Raw genomic sequence first — 12,500 nt, 5'->3', positions numbered from 1 at the left:
TAAAACTATTTACAGTCATTTCTAATGTTCCACCTAAACTTTCTTCCCTTAGGAAAAAATAAAGTACAGTATCTCTTCAAGGTCAGTGAGAACCTTAGCACCTTGGGAGAGACTTCAGGTGCTTATCAGAGCCTCTGTTCAGTCAAAACAAACTGTCCTTCGCTTTTAAACAAATTAATGTTATGGTTATTTACAAAATTCTTGTAGCTACTGAGAATAATATGCAGTACCAACTTCTAGATATACGTGACACAGCATTAGTGAAATATACATGGGATGTATAGGGGCAACATACAAATCAAGCCACAATTAACTGCTTGGAAAAGTAATATGAAAAAAATAATAGATAACATCACATTTAAGTAAAACAGCAATGAATCACTTCTGTTCGAATACCAATCATTGGGGAAAATGCCATCAGTAATAACAGATATCTAAACTGTCATTATAAAAAATCAATCTAGCAAAAATAGGTATTTATCATCATCTTTACATCCATGGCAAAAACAGTGACCTTGAAAACCTAAGAAAAAGAGCATCTAATAACTGCTTGATCATTTTCAGCAATCTGTTTCCCCTTTTTTGCTGTTTTTTTATGAGACACTAGAGCATATTTACTTTTTTCATTTGCTACATAAAAATGAGAGAGAGAGGGGCAGTGATAATATTTCTTGGTTCTCTTTGAAAAAAAAATCAGGTATTATATACAAAGTGCCACACACTTGCTTCAACATATGGCATCTTTTACAAAATGTCTGTCCTAAACTATCAAAATACTAAGTCAAGATTCTTTTTATCTCAGAGTCCTTGTTTGTCTGACTCCCTTATTTTCAATAGGGAGCATAATAATCAAAATTAAAATATTAATCTCTATCAAGCAATTCAGCTGATAAGATGTAGACTGCATTCAAAGGAAAATTGAGAAAAAAATAACTATAACTTCACTAAGGATCACTAGGTGAAGTAAAACCCAAATGGGATTATGCCTGGCACTTAAACAGAATGATAAGCAATATGACATAACAGAGACAAGAGGAGAGAGACAAAGGGTTAATTGAGTCAGGGAAAACAAAGTAAAACTTCTGAAACCCTTAGTACCATCCAGCCAACTTTCCCAATGTCAGATTGTTGTGCATTAGAATGACAATACACAAAAATTCGTAAGTATTATAAACTGCAGAGACTGAAACATGAGCATATACCAACACTATGCAAAAGTAGTGGAGAGCAGACAAGAGAAGAGGAAAGGAACATCACCACCAAAGAATACTGATGCACTCAGAGACAGCTTCTGACCATACTGGGCTCAACTACAGCACAACCACACATACTGGACAGAAAGATGCAGTAACCATTACACAAAGTCTGCAGTTCCTGACTACAATTTTTTTTCAATGACAGCTTATGGTACTTCTGGCAAAAATAGTAAGGCAATATGCAAACTCTTGCAGGAATTCACCATCCATAAGGAGCACCGAGTGTCAATGTACTACTAATGCAGAAAACAAAAACAAAAAACAATTCGATTTCAAAACATCCTACACAAAGCCTTACTTACTTCTTCCCTAGAAGCCACATACACTTTGGGATACCAGCCTGACAATCATCATCATGAAATTAACAAAAGAAATAATAAAAAAAAAGGTTTTCTGTGACTTCTTCCGCTTTCCCAAACACTCGGAAAAGCTTTCTTGTATATCTGGATGGATGAGCTTCCCTACCACCGCAAGTGTGACTTGTTGAAGAGTATGAACCTGAAAAGGATGTAGTCTGTTAAAGAAGTCCAACTATCAAGTTAATCTATTTTGAAAAGGAAACATCAGAAAGAAGAGGAAATGCAAAAGCAAAAGAAGTAAGAGAAAACATGTGAGAAGAAAATAAATAGGCGAGAGAGAGAGGAGAGAGAAGAAATGAAGGTAGGGAGAGAGAAGCAGGAGAAAGAAGAGAAGAAAATACAGAGAAATAAGAAAGAGGGAAACAGAGAAGGCAGAGAAGAGTGAATGAAATGAGAAATAGTCTAATATAGTTGAACTAAGGACGTTATAAGAGAAGTAGTGAAAAACTTGAATTACTGAGTGTCAAAACTTGACTATAAATCACCAAAGCTTATCTTTATAACCCTAAATGTAATGCAGATATAGAATTAAATACCTGATATCATTCCAAACACAAAAAAAGATCAGTTCTCAAAATCTTAATCAAAGCAATCATAATTTCTCTTCTATCAAAGACCTCAATCAATTTGAAGCCCTATATACTGAACATTCAAAATAAAGCCTGAAGCAATGGCCTCGACTGTACCTCCACACTCACCACTCCTTATGTCCTTAAGTGGGGTTTCTTCATCAAAATGTATCTGTAAAATTTCAATATAAGACACACAATTAATCACAACACAACATGGGCCAAGCATCAAAAGCACAGTGGGGGGTAATGGTTGAGCAGCCAACAATGAAAAGAATACTTGGTAATTATTAACTATCAGGGTTAATAGATGACAGTCATTAATTTGCTTACTGGGTACAGGAGACCACCCTGTCCTTGTTTTGGAAATTTGCAATAAACAAGGATATCAATTGTCCTTCACTCTCTATCACAAAGTATTCTATTCAGAATGGCTATTTTTTCACAAGGGCATAAATGTCTATGGAATCTGGGCAGATCTATTTCTTATTTCTTTGTCCCAGGCAGCTACGATGTTAAACTGAAGCTTGAATCAAAAACTGGATGCAAACACTACTGGGATAATATGCAGGAAATGTACCACTTTCAAACTCCGTAGTTAACAACAAACACATGCTAAGCTTATGTATGCCAATCAAAACCTTCATAACAGTGCTATGATGATAGTGTATATATATTAGTGTTTGTCAGTTAATCAAAACACAATCAGTCACACATGATGCCACTTTTCACCTTGAACATAAATGTAGAAAATTAATATACAAAATAATAAATAAAAACAAAATACTTTTCCTGACTCTGCCTTTCCCAAAGGTGTCCATATCCCATTATAGCTCTTTCTTATTACACAGAGATCTTTTAAGAAGATTGTCACTTCATTTAAAGGTTGTGTTTACTTCAAATAATTTGGTAATAGCAGCATGAGGGCTAAAAGTCTCTTCTAATCAACTGTAAACAAAACTTCTACTGAACTATATCATTGTGACTGCATAGGCCTTCAAATTGTTTACTATATAAGCAGAATCTGTGTACTGTACTTTCAAAATATTCATATACTTTTAACATTGTGTATCTGTCCCAATATCATTTAGCCTCTGCTAATTATAACATCACCTTCTTAACCACAGGAATTGAGGCAGAATGGGACATCTTAAAATGGGAGTCAATGAAATCTCAAGATATTCATCTAAAAAAAACATTCCACAGTGTTCATGAATTATTCAAGAAAACTTTAATAACTGTTAATATACTATCTTTACTACCTTAGAAAAACAACAACAAATAAAATAAATCTAAGAATATCTACATCTGTGAATGTAGTATTCAATAACCTACGCCTTTCAGACATATCTCTTTGTTTCTGTGTTTATTTTGGACAGCTAAATCTGTCAGCTACACATATATTAGCATACACGATTCACAAGAGCTTACTAGTTTGAACAAAATATTGATAATCAATTACAAAACATACAATACTCTTAATCACTGCTATCATAAAAATACCTAAAAAAAACAAACATTCTAATTGTGCAACATTGAAAGTACAAGAGTGCAAATTCTTAAAACCTATTTAACTAACCTAACACAAAGGGGGGGAAAAAATAAATAGGTAATCACTAATTAAAAACATACAATTTCAAACGTAAGGTAATGGATTAGGGAACTTTGGGGAGTGGAAACCAATGATCACGCATTATCAAAAGGGATGAAACGCTCCTGTCTTACTTTCATTTACATGTACGTACCTGTCTAACTTCTCCCAGAACTCGAGGAATCTTGCTCTGTCCAAGTGGCGACGATGGCGGCTAAGATTGAGAACGTGCACTGCCCAGTTGGCAATGTTGTTGTCTAACTTCATTTCTTCATATTTAATGTGGAAAGCGCAAACTGTTACGGGAAAAACACTTGTGAGTATTACTTTTTACTTTTAACTATTGCTTGGTAGAGGTTATAAAAAAGTTTTTCAAAGTGAAAAAAAGACTAAACATAATGGACAATAACAAAATACTTTTTATCTAGGACCATTTGTGTATCACTGTAGAAAGTTTCAAATAACTGTACCGGCATATAAATAAAATCTAAAAATGTATTGCAGTAAAACCCTTTATAATAAGAGTAATTATAACAAAAACAATAATCATAATAATAATAATAATATTATTAGTAATAACAATTCCACTAATAATCATAATCATAATCATAATCATAATAATAAAATAAAATAAAATAATGATAATGATAATAATAATAAAATGAAAATGACAATAACAAAATAATTAATAATTAATAATAATAAAAGTACAATAATAGTAACAACAACAATAATAAAACTATAATAATAACAACAATAACAATAGCAAATTATAATAAGAATTATCATTATTTCATATCCACGCACAAACAAATACAAAAATGCCCTTACTTCTATTAAAGATTTCTACAGGGTTTCCATCATAGGGCCAGCCCTTGAACTGCCAAGCAGGACCCATGGCAAACACGGCCACAACACGGTCCCAGTCGGCATAACTAAGCTTGGAGGGGTTGTCTGTGACACGGTAGGGAACGGTAAGGCCCCCATCCTTGGCCCTTTGGATGAGGATTTCTGTCTCACGTTTACAGCCCTGTGCTCTTTTGTCCTGGGAGGTTATAAACCTGGGGAAAACAAGTTTAAAACATGCCGATCAAAAACTGTTTTTGAATGTTTTATGATGGTGAACAATCTAGGAACTTCTATGCCTAAATTACTTCAATATCACACATGTACAAAATGGAATACACAGGAAAACTAAACCTGGATAATGTCACTCACTTCATATCCTGCAAAAGATCCTTTGCATTGTACATAGAGATGAGAGATGTTGGGGAGTTAGGCACAATAATGATGGGTGTGCGAGAAGGTTTCTTCATTTGTTGGCCAGGAACACTCTGCAACATTGTAAATATTCAAATTACTAATAACAAATCTTCAAAATTTGAGTGACACATGACATAAAGCATTACTATTGATACTGCTTCTATTCAACCTCTTCTTTACTGCCTTTTAGATGAATGAATATAATAACTACAACAAAATCATGACCAAAATCTTGTCTTCATATACATAATTTAAATTACATCTGATAAGTTTTAGCTGACTGAAATATACTATAGGAAATAACAGATGACCAAAAATACAAATAGCTGTGTATTATCATGACACTATAATGTAAATTACATCTGATAAGTTTTAGCTGGCTGAAATATACTATACAAAATATCAGAAGACCAAAAATACAAATAGCAGTGCATTATCATGATACTATTCAACAACTTTTGTCTTAACCCATTCACGCAGGATGACGTGCTGACACGTTTCGTGGTTTTTGCGTCAGACGCCGGTGACGAGATATCAGCGCTCGGGGTGAGCTAGCGGGCAGCCCAGGCTAGCGGCTTGTGCGCCTGAGAGTCTCGAGACATTAGGCTTATGCATTCGAAAACCCCGGCATAACAACCATACAAAGCCAGAATCGCCCCGGCGTGAATGGGTTAAGAGTAGAATGGAAAACTAGTCATTACAGCTGTTAACCCAATCCCGACGGGCCCTATGTAGGGCCTATGTAATATTGCATCGGAAACGTCACACTGGTGTGTCGCCCTGTCATCAGGCATTTAGCCGTGTCACATGGGTGTGATGCACCGTTATCATAGGGTTAATATACTTCAAGATCACCTAAAATCTTACCTTATTCTGAGGAGCTAGATCAGGCTGTGGTGCCATCTTGTGGCTTTGACTGCCTTCTGTCACACTCTTAAGTGAGAGACCGTGATAGGTTCTCATTGTGTCAATCTTGAAACCCTCAGTTTCTGTAGGAAGTTACAATAGATATATAAGTACTCTTCCTACTTATAAGCTACATAGTCCCTTGAACATAACTCAGCTTTAATTAGATGGTACACAGATTACTGTTTCTACTCCCACTGTAGAAAAAGAGATTAAAAAATTTTTTTACTTGATATATGCAGATATTCTGAGTTCCATGTAAACATTCCTATACCAAGCCCAACCTAACCCTTTGAAAAGACTGGTATCCAAGGTCATTGTGTTGCCTGGTGATTGTTATGATAGTACTGGAACTTTACATTATATTGAAGATAATCTGACTTATTGTGGATATTACAGGTTAATACATGAATTACAGTAATATAATCAATGGAATGAGTCAATACCAAGGCCAACCTTTGTTTTTTTTCTGTAGTATTGTTCTTTACATATTCAAGGATCCCTACACATTAACATTTATAAATTGTACAATATTTAGAAAGAAACAAAAAAGCACATACAAAGAATAAACTACCAGCAATAATTAACAGGAACAAGAGACCAAAACCTCAATTACAAACATATTAAAGACACCCCCGTGATCATCTACTCACCTTCCTTGCCCTTAAACCTTTCCTGGTCGTAACGTGAATATCCCGCTGGCTGCTGCTGCACTCTGGATATTGGGGTGGGAACTGGATTGGGGGCGGTATTCTTTACCTTGCCATCTTCACGGGCCTTGATGGATTTGAGTAAGCCCATGATGCTCTGAGCAAATTGCTGGAACAGGTTGGAAGTCCTTTTATTACGGTGCTAAGGTTAAGTAACATTTATATCTTTAGCTCCAGAAGGATGAACAAAGTCATATAAGCTATCTTTGGTCTAGATGTTAGAATTCATCTCTAGTCCCTGGTTTGAAAGAAACTCTCCCTAAGGATGCAACAATCATATGTGCAATAATATCCCAAACCAACATGTGGCATGGTATTTACAGACTGTATACATTTATACAGTAAAATTGTAAATGAAGTGTTACAGGTTTTCTTTTTCTTTTTAAAGTTGATGAATATATATTTATTTTTTCAAACTTGTCTATATGAGTGAGGTGGTAAATATCTGTAAGGAAAATATTTCTGATAATCTTAGTAACAGATATGAAAAACATAAGAGTAAAACAGGACAAAACAGTTGCATAAAATGTACTGGGACAACTTTCACTACCAGGCTAATCTCTCCCTCCTTCTCTATCTCACATACATATATAGGAACAACTTTTACATATATACATACACAAACACACACAAAAAAATTACCATATACAAAAAACAAAACAAAAACAGATCTACATCTTACCTTGCCAGAGCTCTGAAGAATGGTAGTTCTGGTTCTCCACTGTCGTTCTTTTGTGGTGATATCTTTGGTCACATCGATGTCAAACTCTAACATGCAGCGCAGGTCATTGCCCAAGCCTAGGTCATCAACATCCTCTTTAATCATGGTTCTCTTGATGGCCAGACGTTTGGCTTTGATGGCAGCAATCCTCTCAATGGACATAGCCTCTGACAGTGATCTGAGGAAAAATTTCCATCTCAATGAAAGTGACAAAAAATATAAATGACTATGACAACTTCTGTCAAGCATCTAATAAATGTCATCTTTCTAAATGGATATTATAAAGTCAGCCTTAATATGTCTCACCTATCAATGTTGCTGACAATGGAGGACTTTTTAGGAGCATCAAATCGAAGGGCAAGTTGCTCCTTGATCTTCTGCACATCACTGTCATCATATCTAGGCTTTTTAGCTATGCTGTCTGAAGAATCCTCAACTGTTCTTTTAACCTGAAAGATATAAAATATAATATAAAGGCATAATCAGACCAAAGCTACTTTTTGTTTGCCTTGTGAATATATATATATAAAAAAACATCATCATCATTCTACACACAATATCCCCCTGGAGATCTTATAAACACAATATTAACCATTAAAGGTCAGTTCTAATCCAGAAATAAACTAAACAATCCCTTTTATCTTCTCTAATTTAATATGCACAAAAAAAAAAGAGCAATACATTTGGAATCTACTAACCAAACTCTACTATATAAGACAAAAACATTACAATAATTTGGTACAGGTTGCTTATGTCTCCACATGAGCATGATTAAAAGCAATACATACATCCTTTAGGGGTTACAGAGAAGTGAAAGAAGAATAGCACACCTGTGTTGGAATTTCTAAGGGGGCTGATTTATCAATGGCTGCTGCTGTTGACGTCTCGCCATTGAGGTAAGCCAAAAGTTCTTTACGATCTGGACGACGCACAACAGGAATATTCTCTGCCTGTAAAATAAAAAGGAAAAGAGTAAGGGAAGGCCGGCATTTTGCTGCAAAATTATTCCACTGAGTAGAGAAAAAGAGAAGAAAAAGAAGTAGGAGAAACTTCTCAGATCTATGTATCATATCATTTCAAAGTATAATAAAAAAAATTATAATGCATAAACATAGCATGTTTTTTATCTTTCTTCATTAAATCTATAACACTGAGCTGAAAAAATGTAGCACCAAATTAAAATAATATAATTAATTAATTAAAACAAAACAAAAAATAAATGTTACCAATACACATAATAATCACTTACCGCAGCTTTTCGCACATACGAAGGATGAGTAAGGCCAACATGCTTGAGAAGGAAGAGGAGACATTCCAAAGTGTAGTAGTCTTTTGGAGCTCCATCTTTACCAGACCTGAAATAATAAAGATAACCGTTATATCCATATAACTATCTACCACATTGGTGTGACGTAAAACAATATGAGACTTTTTTTTCCCATATACAGGCATATGCAGTTAACATTCTTTTTAATAGTAGTAATAATAATAATGATAATAATAAAACAATCTTGAACCATATGCAGTAACAGCTTTGTTGAAATACTATTTAAACCTAATTAGTTTAACTTGCAGCTTTAAAACTGAAACAAGCTATACATCACCTAACCATGGTACCCAAAATCCCTTCTGACTTCTTTTCCCCCCCCCCCCCCCATCCCACACACACCAAGTATAAAGAACATAATGAGCTGACATGGACCCTATACCACAATGTAAGACTACTGCAACATTGGTAAAGCCTGTCATTCGGCACATATAGGTCTTACAATACAATACAATACTTACAAAACTCAACAAAAGACAAACACAAATATGGTTCTAAAATTATAACAAGTGAATGGAAGAGAGCATGTAATATTACGATATGTTGGATGAAGTTTCCTTGCTGAAATAAAACCTATCTGGGGCGCTGCATAGGTGGTACTAGAGTGGGCAAACAAATCTATTCCCGTCTGCAATGGTTAATGTAATACCGACAATTTTTTCATCAATTCGTAACAAGTCTACCCTAATAAATTAGAGAATATGAAAAACAAGGAAAGGAAGGCTTGCACTCCTGTCTAATTCAAAGAATACTTTCTTCATAAATGTTTGAAAAAAATAAAGAATACTCCCTTATAAAGGACCCACAATGACACTTACCCCTATGACGACGGTGCATCACACTCGTGTGACACAGCTAAATTCCCAATGCCGGGGCGTCATGCCAGTATGATGATTTCAACGCAATATTGCAATCGCCCGGCATAGGGGTTTTCGCGTAGCGCATGCCCCGTCGGGAAAGGGTTAATGTTATATAAATTAATATGCAGAACTTGAAGATAAGGACTCAGCAAGATTATTAACCCATTGCCGATGGGCGGGGCGAGAACTGGCAACCCCCTACGCCGGGCCTAAGTAATATCGCCTCGGGGACGTCACACTGGTGTGTCACCCCGTCATCAGGCACTTTGCCGTGTCACATGGGTGTGACACCCCGTCGTCATTGGGTTAAGTTGTGACATCAAAATTTTATAGAACAGTCCACACATCCACAGCACAGCTAAGGTTTCACTAAGCAGGTGTCCTCATGAGGCAATACGCTCCTTGACTAGGGAATAATCTCATACATATGATAAATGTAAGTTTTAATGTAGATTAAGTTATTGGATTATAGCTTGAGGTAGTAGGGACTTCATCTCTGCTGGTAACAATAACTTCCCATCATCTCTAAAGTGTATGACTCCCTCAGTCTATTTGGACATTATGTTGAAAATTATAAGATTCTGTTCAAATTACAAACAAAAAATCAAACTGTTTCAAATACATGTCAAAACAGGCATGCGGAGCCCTAGGCTTGAGAGACAAACGCAACTGTATTCATGGTTCGACATAGGAAAGTCATAAATTCTATGACCTTCACTGCTCTAACTTCAGAGCAACAGCTTTCCAAATTCAGTCTGAACCCTTGTTTATGATGGGTTTTAATTAAGGGAGAAGGCTCATTGGGCAAATCTGAACAGTCTAGAGCAACAAGGAAACACCTTCCTTTTCCTACTAGTTTTTGGTCTGTAACTACAATACCAAAAATATCCTGTCCTGACACCTAATTACCTAGCTCAAATTCCCGTTCACAGCAGGTTAATACCAGTCAGTTCACTCCACTAACATCAGAATACAAGAATATTCTATTTTTGAGAAGACTGAATCAGAAACAATTGTCGAAAACTAACAATATTTGTTACTAACATATCCACTAACTCTGGTACTGGCCCATACACCAACTGTCATAGCCTCTGCAGCTGTTGGACCATGACAAAAGTCAACAAACCTCTAATAAATATATTTTGGCAAAGTATACATTGTAGGTTTATTTATCAGATATATAAGGCATAGCAGTACTAACTCTATAGAGAATAATGTGTATGGTAGATATATATAATAAATGCTTTCAGTTACACCATACTTATGTATGGTATCTCTTTCTTTTCCAGTGCAATTACTGTTCATGACTAAGACATCTATAACCTGTATTGAAATATCAAAAGTAAATGAGTCAATAAAGTCAAGGACTTATTTATGATCAAACAAGTGATCAATTTATGTTACCATCGTACAATCTTCAGTCAAAATTCTTTCTTACCATAATATATTGATGTATACTGCACAAGATACAAAAAAAAATTGTCTTAAATTAAACCCTTTTGTAATCAAAGTAGGAGACACAGACTACAATTCTATTGCAATATCGTATCCAAAATATGGTAACACTCTGTAAATAAAAGATACAAGTGGACCATCCCCATACACCCTGACTTCCTAGTTATTTCTTGTACTCTCCCTCTTGTCAGTAAAATATAAATCTTCATATAGGTTTAGAAACAAATGACACATCTTTATGCTCAACCAAAACACATAAATATTAAGTATCTAAATAGAATTAATTAGCCTTATGTTTCGTCTAGCCTTTGATTCTTAGAAAACCTCACTGATCTACCTAATCACAAAAGAGCTAATATGATAATATAATAAGTACAATACCAGACAAAATAAATCCACATAGCAAAATTAGGTCATGGATTCAAAGAGGTCAAGTTTCAATCTCAATGAAAACAAACCTTCGGGAGCAGCTGAGTCGGAGTGGAATGCTCGAGTCGCAGGTAAACAATGCCAATATAACGCCATTAAAGCCACTGAGAGTTTTCCTTACCCGTAAACTAAGTAGTTGGTTTTCACAGTTTTCGGCCATGAGAACTCTCCGAAGATTATATTGTCTCCTTTGGTGATAATTTCCTTTTTGTTGACATTGTATTGTCGTAGTATACTAAGCGGATCCGCCATGTTGAAAACACTGAGGGGCTTCGGGCCTAAATCTTATCTTCTCGCGACGCATTAGCGGGAAACGAGCGTATTGCTCAATGTTAGTGCCAAGGTTACGTGCAATGCAGTTGCGCAATATTTGAGTAACCTGATTTTAACAACTGATATCGCACATAATGAAAATATTCTACAAGACTCATATCAGTATTTGTAGTGACAGCTGTTACGGAGAGTTATGTAATGTTAGGATGTAAGGTAAAACTAATTATATTTATAATCAAATTGAATTCATATGATAAATTTAGTGAAAATACGTAAATTATTTTCAAGCGATGTCTTTCCAAGTCCGTCCATCAAGCCACTTTGGGGAATCATGTAACAGAGCTCATAATGATAATAACACAAGAACGTCATGCCAAACAGATGAGAAAAATAACAGACGTAAAGGGAAATTATACAGATAATTCCCCTTTGCCCTCCAAGAAAAAAAGCGACACCGGCATCCAATATATCGTTTAAATCATCTACTTCTGACTAACTTGTCGCCGCGGGACAGAGGCAACCAGCAAAAAATGGAGTCAAGAAGGGAGGAAGGAACAGAAAAAATGTTTAGAAGTTGAAGTTAGAAATGAAGAAACCCCATTTTTGCGTGTGTGTTTGTGTGTGTGTGTGTGTGTGCGTGTGTGTGTATGTGTGTGGTTCTGTGTGTGGGTGTGTGTGTGTGTATGTGTATGTGTGTGTGTGATACTTGGCCATGGTCAAACAAATAAAAAAATGAAAATACATTCATCTATTATTTACAATGGTTATTCTTATTGCATGT

The 12,500-nt window shown here is 35.4% G+C and overlaps 1 protein-coding gene across 3 annotated transcripts in view; it reads right to left on the bottom strand.

The window, feature by feature from the left end:
- Window positions 1-11,741, bottom strand: part of hyx (cell division cycle 73 hyrax) — an 11,808-nt gene extending 67 nt beyond the window's left edge. Inside the window, exons 1-12 of one of the 3 annotated variants that reach the window (XM_043025184.2) lie at window positions 11,568-11,741; window positions 8,625-8,730; window positions 8,206-8,325; window positions 7,682-7,824; window positions 7,337-7,553; window positions 6,598-6,763; window positions 5,906-6,027; window positions 4,994-5,109; window positions 4,607-4,836; window positions 3,930-4,071; window positions 2,314-2,356; window positions 1-1,754 (exon numbers count right to left, since the gene is read on the bottom strand). The exon at window positions 1-1,754 is cut by the window's left edge and continues 67 nt beyond it. In XM_043025184.2, the coding sequence (XP_042881118.1) occupies window positions 2,320-2,356; window positions 3,930-4,071; window positions 4,607-4,836; window positions 4,994-5,109; window positions 5,906-6,027; window positions 6,598-6,763; window positions 7,337-7,553; window positions 7,682-7,824; window positions 8,206-8,325; window positions 8,625-8,730; window positions 11,568-11,698 (1,530 nt within the window). In that variant the 5' untranslated portion in view covers window positions 11,699-11,741 and the 3' untranslated portion in view covers window positions 1-1,754; window positions 2,314-2,319. Of the gene's footprint in view, window positions 1,755-2,301; window positions 2,357-3,929; window positions 4,072-4,606; window positions 4,837-4,993; window positions 5,110-5,905; window positions 6,028-6,597; window positions 6,764-7,336; window positions 7,554-7,681; window positions 7,825-8,205; window positions 8,326-8,624; window positions 8,731-11,567 lie in introns of all 3 variants that reach the window. The other 2 variants (XM_043025186.2, XM_043025185.2) reach the window with 2 other exon arrangements.
- Between the last annotated feature and the right edge of the window lie 759 nt (window positions 11,742-12,500).

This window comes from Penaeus japonicus, unplaced genomic scaffold (assembly GCF_977035675.1).
Source record: "Penaeus japonicus unplaced genomic scaffold, GWHDUDI00000001_assembly GWHDUDI00000031, whole genome shotgun sequence".
Lineage (NCBI taxonomy): Eukaryota > Metazoa > Arthropoda > Malacostraca > Decapoda > Penaeidae > Penaeus > Penaeus japonicus.
This window is presented reverse-complemented; position numbering and strand designations above follow the sequence as displayed.